The sequence below is a fragment of the Palaemon carinicauda genome, chromosome 25, assembly GCF_036898095.1.
Source record: "Palaemon carinicauda isolate YSFRI2023 chromosome 25, ASM3689809v2, whole genome shotgun sequence".
Classification (NCBI taxonomy): Eukaryota; Metazoa; Arthropoda; class Malacostraca; order Decapoda; family Palaemonidae; genus Palaemon; species Palaemon carinicauda.
Genome location: NC_090749.1, coordinates 104,576,430 through 104,590,354, shown reverse-complemented (window position 1 = coordinate 104,590,354; position 13,925 = coordinate 104,576,430). Strand labels below are relative to the sequence as shown.

Below are 13,925 nucleotides of genomic sequence, written 5' to 3'. Positions count from 1 at the left end.
TAGAAGTGACAGGTGCTACTATTAATTACCAAGTAAATAAATTAATTATAATATGGATGTCATTTATCACATGCACATCATCATCATCTCCTCTTTGGCCTATTGACGCAAAGGGCCTCCGTTAGATTTCCCCAGTCGTCTCTATCTTGAGCTTTTAAATCTATACTTCTCCATTTATCCTTTCCTACTTCACGTTTCATAGTCCTCAGCTATGTAGGTCTGAATCTTCCAACTTTCTAGTGCCTTGTGGAGCCCAGTAGAATGTTTGGTGAACTAATCTCTCTTCGGGAGAGCGAAGAGCATGCTCAAATATCTTCATTTTCTGGTATTCACACAAAAATTACTTTCATCAATAAGACAAAAATCTCCTATAAATCCAGTGGCCAGCATGATGAAAACTGATCAAACCGCACACATGAATAAGGACATGTCTGAGGCCTTTGTCCTGCAGTGGATTAGAAACCGCAGCATTTGTTGTTGTTGTGAAGTGCAGTATGACCAAATGAGGTTGGGAAAACTATGTAAACTGATTATATTTCCGTAATCAAAACATAAGAATGAGCAACATTATGTCAGAACTGAAGTAACGGGACATTAAAAAGCCGACAGAACAAACTCGTCCTTCAGGGGTTTAGCAATACGTCACTTTGAATATTTTTTTTAGTTTACTTCTCATCCTAGAGCAGGCATGGGCAACCTGCGACATGTTGTCCGGCTCCCAAGGCTTTCTAAGTTACTGAAATATTATAATTGTATTTACTTTTTATATAGCCTACCTGTAATCATCATTATAATCATTAGGAAATAATAAATCATGTCAGATTTATGTACACTTTCATAAGAAGAATTGCATAGATATCAGTATAAAGTATATTACACAAGTACTTCTTGCTCATGCGTACTATCATGCGTCCCTCATTTGCTTGGATATAGTAAAATATGGCCCCAAAAGTTGATTAACCGTTACCAATGCCTGACCTGGATTAATTGCTTGGTCTACTTCAAGACAGTGGAAGACCATGGAACAAGAGGCTATTGCACTATTCCAAGACTAGAAAGCAATGGTTTGATTTTGAAGTGTCCTTCTCCTAGAAGAGCTGCTTACCATAGATAAAGAGTCTCTTCTACCCTTACCAAGAGGAAAGTATAGCCACTGAACAATTACAGTACAGTAGGTAACCCCTTGAGCGAACTGCAGTTTTTTGCTTATCTCAATGTTGTCATCAGGTGTATTAGGACAGAGGAGAATGTGGAAAGAATAGGCCAGACTATTTGGTGTAAGCGTGGACAAAGGAAATAAGAGCCGTACGCAAGGAGGGATCCAATGTAGTACTATCTGGTCACTCAAAAGACCCATTAACTCTCCAGCAGTAGTGGTGACCGGTGCCTTGGCCAACCTACTACCAAAAATGGCAAAACTGCTGGTGCAATATCCACACATTTCCATGAAGTTTCTCTGCAAACTGTAGCGAGAGCTTTAAAAGTCATTCGGCAGGAATTGGATCGCCAAATAAGATGATCCGAGTCTCAGTATGTTAGAATCATCAGAAGTAAAGGAAATGAACATGGCTCCCAATAACTTGTAGAAATTTTTACGTAAGAGAAGATGGTAACTTTAGATTGATTTATTGGGTCTAGATCATCGAGTTGATAACACATTATCTAAAGTTGAATGACCTCCAAAATATGGGCAAAACTATATAAATCTATCAATAATCAATAGTTTAAGCAGAATAGATGAAACTCCCCTTTACACCAGCAGAGAAATAACATCCTTGCTATTTGGGAAATGTAAACCTCCACAATTACAGACGGCCCCACAAAAACTTCACCGATTTCAGACGGCCTTTTTCTCCTTAAGTAGTCTTGCCTTCCAGATATGCACAAAGATAACCTGGAACAAAATAAGCCCTTAATATATCACTAAAAACTTTCCAAATAAAGGAACTGACCTGTAGAAGCTGCTCGTAAATCACGTTCGACGACAGGAAAGTCTGCTGGTCGGAGACGAAGCCGGCAATCTCGGTTTCCTCCACTTCTTCCCCGCTCAGGGTCAGCACTCTGAAACATGCCGACAGGTTTAAAGAATTTGCAAGGTACTGAAGAAACCAAAATAAATATCAATTCTTTGTACAGAAAGTCCCAAGCTTACAAACTTTATAGGTTCCAAGAAACTTTGAAAGTAGAATTTTTGTTAAATTATGGCATAGGTCAACCAATATTCCCTTTTTATATTGCATATGTCATCTTGCTCACTGTATTAAATAATATAATATTGTTTTATAGTATTTCATTATGAATTTTTGATACAATATCCGAGATTTAAGAGTTCGGTTGGACTTGCGTTTGCAAGTCGCCAGTTTGTAAGATGAAAACCTTCTGCTACGTCTAAAATATGACCAACAATTCTAACATAAAACTATGGTGTTGTATATCTACAGTATACTGTATATTTTATATATTGAAAAATACAATTCGCCTTCAGATGAAAACTCTTTGTACACGTAAAGTCAGCCCGCTCAAAGCTAACCTCGTCAGCCCGACGAACGAGAGGACAATCGTGTTGTGATGCTTCGGCGAGTTCACGCTCAAGGACCACATTCCCTTGATGCCCTCCAGCTCGATGGACGCTTGCTCGTGGATGCCGATCCCGTTCCGGATGATGCGGAGCGAGCCCTCCTTGAAGGCGCCTGAAACGAGAGCGATTGCGAACCTTAAAAAAAAATGTCATTCTTTATTACGTCCCTCTAGAGATAAAAACCCTTCAATAAATGTCCTTCTGGAGATCAAAAAGGGTTTCTTCTCTCTTAAAACGTTGTTCAGCTCATTTTCTCTTTACAGAATATGAAAATTGTATATCAGTTAATAGAAAATAGTTTTTGGTCATATTAATGAACAAAATGCGAAATAAGAAAAACTAGCATACATGCCCCACTGAAAATGATGGCTAAATATTTAGATACATTTGCACAAACAGATTCAACCATTCCCCCCAGCTCCCCTTTTCCTAACTATAACCCTTCTCACCAGAGTATGACTGCTCCCTCTCCTCCAACCCGAGGGACGATATTTGGTCATATTAATGAACTAGAGGTGCACTCTGTAGAGCACAGACCTCCGCAACGGCAGGTTATTTCTTGACCTTTGACCTTAACATGTATCAATTAGTGTGGATTTTCATGCACTCAAAAATGAACCAAGTTTGAAGTCTCTGTGACAACGATGTTTAAACTTGCGGCTAATTACGCGAATTGTACATTTTGCTTGACTGTGACCTTGACCCTTGACCTTCCAAAATATAATCATTTCCAGCTTTTTACATAAAAGTTTATCCCAGTAAGTTTCATTACTCTAAGATTAAAATTGTGACCAGGAAGCTGTTCACAAACACACACAGACAGGGGGTATAACATAACCTCCTTCCAACTTCACTGGCGGAGGTAACGACATGTGAAATGCCTCGAGCAACACCCACCCGAGCACGTTACGAGCTGGCCCTGCCCCTGGCGTTCCAAGTCGACGACGACCATGTCCACGATGGGGCCCAAATTATTGAAAGTCTGCATGACGGACACGTACTGGCCGGAGGTGTCCGGCTCCGTGTTGAGCTTGATGAGCTGGGAGTCTCCGAGCCTGGAGCCGACGAAGACGACGCCGTTGTCCAGGTACGTGAGACACTCCGGGATGGAGATCTCTCCTGCGATGATGGAGGAAATTAACGATGTAGGTCTCCTCGAGAAGATATGTACAGTACAGTAATAATTAATTAGAGAATTAAAAGTAAATACATAGTGGGGTTTCATCAACGAGCTATGCACTAATACAGTAATCAATTACTTTTATAAGAAAATTACATTGTAAAGGAGATTTTGAGTTGGCCAAAATGTATTTTATCTCGATTTAGAGTTGGCAAAAATGTATTCTATCTAGATTTAGAGTTGGCAAAAATGTTTTGTAACTAAGTTTAGAGTTTGCAAAAATTTTTTGAAACTAGGTTTAGAGTTTGCAAAAATGTTTTGTAACTAGGTTTACAGTTGGCAAAAATGTTTTGTAACTAGGTTTACAGTTGGCAAAAATGTTTTGTAACTAAGTTTAGAGTTGGCATAAAATTTTTTCAACTAAATTTAGATTTGTCTAAAATGTTTTCTGTGTGAAATAGGAGTAAAAGACACTTCAGTTATGTGAAAAATCTAAAGAAAAGCACAATAGTCACAATGACATGTAAGTGAACTATAAATAAAATGATATTTTAATTATAAAATAAATTTTTGAATATACTTACCCGGTGAATATATAATAGCTGCAACTCTGCGGCTCGACAGAAAACACACTCAAAAAACTCGCGAGCGATCGCTATAAAGGTTGCGGGTGTGCCCACCAGCGCCAACTGTCGGCCAGATACCACTCTTGTATGTAAACAAAACCTTCAATTCTTCTCAACCCGCTGCGTCTCTATTGGGGAGGAAGGGAGGGTCGTTTAATTTATATATTCACCGGGTAAGTATATTCAAAAATTTATTTTATAATTAAAATATCATTTTTAAATATTTAACTTAGCCGGTGAATATATAATAGCTGATTCACACCCAAGGCGGTGGGTAGAGACCAGAGTTAATTAAGTTTACAGCGTATAAGCTAAGAGTTTTTTCATTTTGACAGTTATCAATATAACAAAACCAAAATATAAAGGTACCTGGTAAGGAAGTTGACTTAGACGATTACTCTGCCTTGTAAGTCTGTCTTCCTCACGGAGCCCAGCGATCCTCTTAGGATGCTGAAAGACTCCCAGGAGCTGAAGTATCAAGGGTTGCAACCCATACAACAGGACCTCATCAAACCTCTAATCTGGGCGCTCTCAAGAAATGACTTTGACCACCCGCCAAATCAACCAGGATGCGAAAGGCTTCTTAGCCTTCCGAACAACCCATAAAACAATATTAAAAAAATTTCAAGAGACAGATTAAAAGGATATGGGAATTAGGGAAGTGTAGTGGTAGAAACCTCACCCACTACTGCACTCGCTGCAACGAATGGACCCAGTGTGTAGCAGTCCTCGTAAAGAGTCTGGACATCTTTTAAGTAAAATGACGCGAACACTGACTTGCTTCTCCAAAAAGTCGCGTCCATAATACTTTGCAGAGATTTATTTTGCTTGAAGGCCACGGAGATTGCTATATCTCTAACTTCGTGCGTCTTAACCTTAAGCAAACATCGGTCTTTCTCATTCAAGTGAGAATGAGCTTCTCGTATTAAAAAAATCTGATAAAATATGACAAAGCATTCTTTGACATAGGCAATGAAGGTTTCTTAACTGAGCACCATAATGCCTCAGATTTCCCTCGTAATGACTTAGTACGAGCTAAATCGAACTTAAGAGCTCTAACAGGACATAATACTCTTTCCAGTTCGTTGCCTACGATCTCTGATAAGCAAGGAATATCAAAAGATTTAGGCCAAGGACGAGAAGGCAGTTCATTTTTGGCCAGGAAACCAAGTTGAAGTGAACAAGTGGCTTTTTTCTGTAGAAAAGCCGATGTTCTTACTGAAGGCATGAAGTTCATTGACCCTTTTAGCCGAAGCCAAGCACACTAGGAAAAGTGTCTTGAGGGTGAGATCCTTCAGGGAGGCTGAATGTAAAGGCTCAAACCTGTCTGACATGAGGAACCTTAGGACTACGTCTAAGTTCCATCCAGGAGTTGCCAAACGACGTTCCTTAGAGGTCTCGAAAGACTTAAGGAGATCTTGGAGATCTTTATTGTTGGAAAGATCTAAGCCTCTATGTCGAAAGACCGAAGCCAACATGCTCCTGTAGCCCTTAATCGTTTGGGCTACAGAGGTACTGGACGAGGACACAGATGCTGACTTGCACCAGTCTCGAAAGACTTCCCACTTCGACTGGTATACTCTAAGGGTAGAAGCTCTCCTAGCTCTTGCAATCGCACTGGCTGCCTCCTTCGAAAAGCCTCTAGCTCTTGAGAGTCTTTCGATAGTCTGAAGGAAGTCAGACGAAGAGCGGGGTAGGTTTTGATGGACATTCTTTACGTGGGGCTGACGTAACAGATCTACCGTTAGAGGAAGACTTCTTGGAAAGTCTACCAGCCATTGAAGTACCTCGGTGCACCACTCTCTCGCGGGCCAGAGGGTAGCAACCAACGTCAACCTTGTCCCTTCGTGAGAGGCGAACTTCTGCAGTACCTTGTTGACTATCTTGAATGGTGGGAATGCATATAAGTCCAGAAAAGACCAATCCAGTAGAAACGCGTCTATGTAGATTGCTTCTGTATCTAGGACTGGAGAGCAATAGATTGGTAACCTTTTGGTCAACGAGGAGGCAAAGAGGTCTATGGTGGGTTGACCCCAAGTAGCCCAAAGACTCTTACCCACGTCATTGTGGAGGGTCCATTCCGTGGGTATCACCTGACCCCTCCGACTGAGACAGTCTGCCAAGACGTTCAAGTCCCCCTGGATGAATCTCGTCAACAGGGAGATGCCTCGAATTCTTGACCATAAGAGAAGATCCCTTGCGATCTCGAGCAGCGTGAAGGAGTGTGTGCCTCCTTGCTTGGAGATGTACGCCAAAGTTGTGGTGTTGTCTGAGTTGCCTCTACCACTAAGTTTCGAAGAAGCTTTCTAATATCATCAAGGCCAAGAGGACAGCTAATAGCTCCTTGCCGTTGATGTGCATGCTCTTCTGACTTGAGGTCCACAGACCCGAGCATTCACGACCGTCCAGGGTCGCACCCCAACCCAAATCCGACGCGTCTGAGGACAACACGTGGTTTGGGTTCTTGACTGCTAGGGATAGTCCCTCTCTCAGACTGATATTGCTGTCCCACCATTTCAGGCATGCCTTTACTGGTTCGGAGACTGGGAATGATACCGTCTCTAATGTCTTGTCCTAGTTCCAGTGAGAGGCTAGATGGAACCGGAGAGGCAGAAGGTGTAGTCTCCCTAGTGAGACAAACTGCTCCAGGGATGAGAGAGTCCCTACGAGACTGTTCCAACTCCTGACTGAATAAACGTTTCGTTTCAGCATTAGTTGGACTTCGAGCAGGGCTTGACTGCGAATCTCCATCCCCAAATATAGAATAATCTGGGATGGGATCAGTTGGACCTTTTAGGTTGACCAAAAGTCCCAACTCCCTGGCCAGACTCAACGTCCAATGTAGATCCTGCAGACAGCGAAGACTGGACGATGCTCTGAGAAGCCAGTCGTCCAAGTACAGGGAGGCTCGGATCCCCGATAGATGGAGGGATTTTGCCACATTCCTCATGAGCCTCGTAAACAAGAGAGGCGCAGGACTGAGGCCAAAGCACAGGGCTCGAAACTGGTACCCCAAATTCCTGTAAACAAACCTCAGAAACGGTTGGGAATCCGGGTGTATAGGAATGTGGAAGTATGCCTCCTGAAGGTCGAGAGAGACCATCCAGTCGCCTTCCATAAATGCTGTCAAGACAGCCTGGAAGACTTCATCGTGAAGTTTGTCTTGACAATGAACACATTGAGCGCACTTGCCTCTTACGTACTCCTGCAGTGAACATGGCTGCCAAATCATGGAGCCATCCCTGAGGGACTTGTTCCTGCAGAGAACGTGGCTGTCAGATCATTGGAGCCATCCCTGAAAGCCTTGTTTATGCATGACATAATTGTACAGCAAAACTTCAAAGGCTCGAAAATAGCTGTGAAGTCGACCTGTAAAATCTTGGAGCGTCTCATGGCCAGGCGCCAGGGAGAGTCTATGAGGTTTGAGGAGTCTATCTGGGCAGAGGCAGGAACTCCCAAGCCGAGAACTTCTCTCGTGTCATATCAGACTCTCGCTCTATAAGCCAGTTTAAAAGAAGGGAAAGCAAAAGCTGTCTCCCCCAAACTCCTCCTGGTGATAAACCAGTCGCCTAGCCAACGTAAAGCTCTCTTAGAAGAGCGAGAGAGCACTAGCTTATAAAACAACGGCTTCGAAGTAGCTAGGCCTAGTGTAAGCTCTGACGTTTAGGCGAACGAGGAGCAGCAGTTACAAAAAGATCCGGACAAAGATCCTTAAAAATCAGCATGATTTATTTAAAGTCCATAGAGGGCTAAGCAGCTTTAGGCTCCTCTCCGTCTGACAGAGTCCTCAAGGGAATATCAGTAGGAGGGGGAACAGCAACTTCCTCATCTGAAGGAACCTTGTCCGACAATAGCCGAGTCTCAAGCAAGGGAGAGACCTACCATGGTGGCAATGCTTTACAAGCAGAGTCCACACGCACTGGTGCATTAGTAGCGGACCAGGACGCAACGTCATGTAACTGCTTGACAGTCTGTGAACTGTCAACAACAACAGGTGCGTGAGACCAGGACGCAACGTCATGTAACTGCTTGACAGTCTGTGAACTGTCAACAACAACAGGTGCGTGAGGACGCACAGCGTCCACTCGAGACTGCTTTGACCACCTAGACTGAGCAGTCAAAACAACTCTAGAATGCGGAGGTTGACGCTCAGCGTCAAAACAAGTCAACTCCGATTGTTAGCGAACGTCCTGAACGTCAACAGGAGCATCAGCAAGTGGCCTAACGTCCAAATGTGGCTGAAAATCCACACGAGACCGCATCGAGTGTGGATCTAAACAACCTGACTGACGTGACTTGGCTACGCCAACGTCAACAGGACGCACAAAGGAACGTTAGGGTGGCCGAAGGCCAGGATCTCGATGAGATAAACGGCTAGGCTCAACGGACTTATCGGCAGAATAGTCTTCCATAAGGGAGGCAAGCTTATTCTGCATGTCTTGCCGTACAACCCATTTAGGATCAACGGGAATGGTTGCGGTAAGAGACGAGGGTAACGTCTGTGACCGCAAAACCTTGCCTACAAAAAGACTCTCGGAGTCTGTGTTACGCTTTTGTTAGGCGGCGAGCAGTCTTCCGATGACTGCATAGGGTCAGAGCTGTCCTAATGGTTAAAACCAGGATGCTGGACCTGTCCTGAAAGGACTGACTTTCGCTTAAAGGGCCTCGAAACCTTGTTCCACGGTTTCTTATGCGAAAAGCCTTCGGATGACGAGGAGAACATCGTCTCTCTCGCCTTATGGTAGGGGTGATCTTGGTAAGATACACCCGATACCATAGAGGGAACGTCTGTTCGCTGATCAAGGCCTCTCGAACCCATAAGTCGTACGACATTACTTCTCCCCTGGGCTTGGGAGCTTGCAAGAGGTCCCGGACTAGGCGAACGACAGGCATGAACAGACGAACCCTCGGTCGCAACACTGATAACACTTTGCGCAATATCACTTTATCACTACGATTTTCTGTTTTGCACTTATTTCACTGAAATCAAATTTTTTAACAATTCACATTAGGTATGAATAAAACTGATTTCTACCTGAAGCACGCAATTCTACCCTCATCAAAAGGTTGTAATTGCGAAATCAGTCGTATAATGTAAGCACATTAATACCAGCAAAAAACAGTAAACATATTTTAAGATAAAAAAATCAGTGGCTGGGGAAGAGACTAAACACTAGTTCATTCAAAACTACGTTTTCAATCTCTCCCCGTACATTGCCTTGGGACGAGAATAAAAAACTAAAAACGTTTTATCCTTTCTCCTCGTACAGAGACTAGGGACGAGAGTAACACGAGAACAACGTTACCCGCTTGGGACGAGATAAAGATCGGAACGTTTTCTCTCCTCTCTCTCCCTCCGTCTCTATCTTTCTCTCTCTCTCTTTCTTGATTTCGCACCTAAGAGAAGAGCCCACTTACGTTTCGTCAAAAAAACAGGTTATTTTACCAAAGGAAAAAACTGAAAGGTTTTTCAATTAAAAAGTTCCTTTAAAATAGAATTTAAAACATTTAAGCTTTGAAAGAAGAATGAACAAAACGTCAGAATCGATTTACTCTTTCTGCAAAGTGAAACCGTGATACTCTCTCTCTCTATCGTAACGATAGAGCGCAAACTGCGTAGCATAAATAAACTAAACGTTAGTTCATCTTTGAAACAGTACGAAGACTATTCAAAGAAAATCTTTCATAAAATATCTATTAAAAAAATATTCATTTAATAAGTTTTAAATCATTAGCTCTGTAAAAGCTATTTACGATTGAAAGGGCTCAACGTTGTTTAACTTCGGTTTCCAAGTTAGGACCACCTACTCTCAGGAAAGGTCGCATATAAACAAATCATTAACCTTTATTTTGATGTTTATTATAAATGGAAAGCTAATCGAAGAGGCCTAATAAAGGCGGTTGAGATATAAAATATATAGAGGAAAATCTATAATTAATTTATAACGTGAAGATAATTGCTAAAAGCCTAAACACACTTCCGTACTGAGGGAAGGGTCGGCCATTTAAAAGTCAAGTTAAGTCCAAAAAACAATCCAAAGTCAAAAATTAAATCTATCCAAAAACGAGTTCAAGATTTAAGTTGAAGATAAAACACCTGTAATGCGAAAGCTCAAACCAAAATGAAGTACTTCACCAAATATGTTAAGAAAACTCCAGGTTCTACAGCGAGTATGAATACGTCTTGTCGTCAACGTCGACAGAGAAGAATTGAAGGTTTTGTTTACATGCAAGAGTAATATCTGGCCGACAGTTGGCGCTGGTGGGCACACCCGCAACCTTTATAGCGATCGCTCGCGAGTTTTTTGAGTGTGTTTTCTGTCGAGCCGCAGAGTTGCAGCTATTATATATTCACCGGCTAAGTTAAATATTTAAAAATCTAATTTAAAACTTCAAAATATTTATATTTGCAAAGCTAGAGTTCAGTAGACCACTTTGCTAACCAACGTACCCTGGATTTCTACCATAATTTCTATGCGTATATTTGCCAGAAAAGTTTTTATGTAAACTGGAATCTGCAGTATATGAAGTTCACGGCACACTAAACTGAGAAACTGTATCAGTTATGATGCCTATACAATACCCTAATCTACATTACTTACAGCTAGCTAATCTTATTAACCATAGCAGAAATATCTGAAGACGTATCAAGAAATCCTAGGGTTATTTCCAAGTTATAAATGACTGATAAAACTTTAAAAATCGTGGACCTAAACTTACCCAGAAGCTCTACTTTCACGGTCGCTTCTGCGCGGTCGTCCTGTTTGTCCAACAGCAGCATGAAGAGACGTCCGGACATGTCGCCCATGAGGTATCTGGAGCCGTTAGAGTCGACCTTCGCGTAGCACACTATGGTGCTGGTCTGTCAGGAAGAGGAGAGAGAGAGAGAGAGAGAGAGATTGTTATTCTCACCTTGATACGACGGTCGGTCACGCGAGATTTTTAATGATATTTCATTATAATTATGCTCAACATAAGTGTGCATTTCTTAGGGAAGACTTCGACCAATATAGGGACATTAAAAATGGAATGAGAGAAAGGTATGAGAGAATAAATAGGCAAGAGAGGTAAAATCAAGAGGGGAAAAATAGAATTAAACGGGCCAATAAAGGGAAATGAAAATAGAACGAGGGAAACGAATGACACTGAATAATTGAGAAGAGTAAAAAAAGAACAGGAAAGGTAAAATAAAACTTTGACCAATAAGGAGAAATTAAAATAGAACAAGGGAAAATAAAATCAATATGGGACACAGTCACGAGAGATTAAATAGGTGAGAAGAAAGCTAAAAGAACGAAGGAAAATTAAAATGAAAAGAAGTAAACTAGACTGTGTTGAATGCCCAAGAAAATGAAAGAAAGAACGCAGAGAGAAAAATAGCAGAAGGAAGCTAAAAGAACAGAATAAAAGTAAAATGAAAAGAAATAAACGAGCCAGTGTTGAAGGATCTAAGAAAAGGAAAGAAAGAACGCAGAGAGAAAATTAGCAGAAGGAAGCTAAAAGAACGGCGTAAAAGTAAAATGAAAGGATGTAAACGAGCCAGTGTTGAAGGATCTAAGCAAAGGAAAGAAAGAACGCAGAGAGAAAAACAGCAGAAGGAAGCTAAAAGAACGGAGTAAAAGTCAAATGAAAGGAAGTAAACGAGCCAGTGTTGAAGGATCTAAGCAAAGGAAAGAAAGAACGCCGAGAGAAGAATAGCAGCCGTGACAGCGAGATGCGCTAAGGTGACCTATCAAATACAGTAAATTTTCCTGACCTGCATTACCTTTATGAGAGGCGGCGCCACGGTGACGTGAGACGTGCCGGTCAGGTACGTGATCGTCTCCTGCCCGATGATGATGGCGCCTCCGTACGGCTCGGGGACGGTGATTATGATCGACGCCTCGGTCTCCACGTTGTCCTGTTTCCAGGGGATCTGGAAGTACGGACGAGACATAAGTTTTGATCCTTACGAAGCGGGCGGAAGGTAAAAAACTACTGTACCGATACAGAAAGTCCTCAAATTACAAACTTAATAGGTTCTAAGAAGCTTTATTTTTGTTATGCTTCACCTTACATGCCTACAATTTTCAGCTGGACAAGTCAACAAATAGTCTGGTTTCATATTACAAATGTCCGTCTTCCTTACTGTATTCAATTATTTAATATTGCTTTATGACAGCATTTCATTATCAACTTTTGATACAATATCCGAGACCTATAAGTTGAATTTGTGACTGGTTATCTCTTAACATTCGTAAGTCGAGGACCTTCTCGCAAACAATAAAAATTGACGCATAGATGAAAAAGTACTGCGCCGATATAAATACCGAGAGAGTCCACAATTACCTTTGAAAATTCTTTCTCCTTCAGAGATATCTCGTGGGTTTTGATATGCCGCCCGTGTGTGTCTTGGTAGATGATGATGATGGTGGGGTTCGAACACCCGTACAAGAAGGCTATGTCTTGAATCTGCAACTCGTCCACTCTGGAAATGAAAAAGGTTGTTCGGACAGAGGGTAAAGATGGCGTTTCGGAGTCTGCAGTATTATAAAAAAAGGTATAAATGGCGTTTCAGGGTCTGCAGTATTATGAAAAATGTTTAAAAATGGACCTTTGTTCTTTTGTGTGTCTGTATGTGAATGTTTTTCATGTGGTTTTAAACAAACTAATAAAAACGTCTCTAAGTACCGTACTATAAAGCGTCGGATCAAAGTAAAAGAAATAGAAGATGCCACTTTAACTGTACAGAGATTAACTGATCTGAAGTTTTCTGGCATCCTGACATCTAAGGTCATTGACACGGAGCTATACAGGGACACGATATAGATACAGCGGTGCTCTGAAAACCACATGTAACATCACTTGCTTTTTAACAGTGGCAAGGCACTCGACACTTCCCCACCAACTCTCGACTAACGTACAGTCCGAGCTTACCGTTTACGGAGATTAAGCAAAAAAATGATGGATGCACCCTTTATGACACCCCAAAACCCATGATTTAATTATAACTAAAAAACATGTGTTTCAGGAATACTCACTTTGGTTCTTTCCAAAAGCCCCTTTTCTTTCCTCTCAAGTCTCCAAGTTTCCGCCCCATATAATAGTAAGGGCCCAATAACTGTCTTATAAACCTTCATTTTGATCGTTAATGAAATTTTCTTGTCTAAAAGGACTCTAGTTATACCTCTCTCAATTGTTGTCGTGCTTCCTTTACTCTGTGTCTCACTGCTTTCTCAGTACCTCCCTCCTTCTATTATAAAGCCAAAGAAGTTACACTCATTGGTCTGCTTAACTATTCCATCTCTCACTTGATTATTTACTTTATTTCCTTCTATACTGTCAATCAATACCTGTCATTCCAATGACGCCCTTCAATCCTTTCTTTTGTGAAGATATACCCTTTAATATTACTTGACGGAATGCAAGGACGGAAGGCCAGGACCTTCCTAGGAATAAGCAAATTTGTGAATAACAAATTGAAGAACTGCATCATAATTATAAACTTCCATTTTTGGGAAAATCTAATAATACTACAGTATACCATATATAATCTGTAAAAAAAAAAACATTTACTGAAATGAACACTGGTAACAGTTCCTCTAACTTGACTCTGCGAGGA

The 13,925-nt window shown here is 41.5% G+C and overlaps 1 protein-coding gene across 2 annotated transcripts in view; it reads right to left on the bottom strand.

The window, feature by feature from the left end:
• pic (DNA damage-binding protein pic) overlaps nucleotides 1-13,925 on the bottom strand; it is a 55,225-nt gene that overhangs the window by 24,522 nt on the left and 16,778 nt on the right. The window contains exons 5-10 of one of the 2 annotated variants that reach the window (XM_068348985.1): nucleotides 12,653-12,791; nucleotides 12,081-12,239; nucleotides 11,045-11,186; nucleotides 3,476-3,697; nucleotides 2,531-2,690; nucleotides 1,953-2,061 (exon numbers count right to left, since the gene is read on the bottom strand). In XM_068348985.1, coding sequence (XP_068205086.1) covers nucleotides 1,953-2,061; nucleotides 2,531-2,690; nucleotides 3,476-3,697; nucleotides 11,045-11,186; nucleotides 12,081-12,239; nucleotides 12,653-12,791 — 931 coding nt within the window. The remainder of the gene's footprint in view (nucleotides 1-1,952; nucleotides 2,062-2,530; nucleotides 2,691-3,475; nucleotides 3,698-11,044; nucleotides 11,187-12,080; nucleotides 12,240-12,652; nucleotides 12,792-13,925) is intronic. The other variant, XM_068348986.1, reaches the window with a different exon arrangement.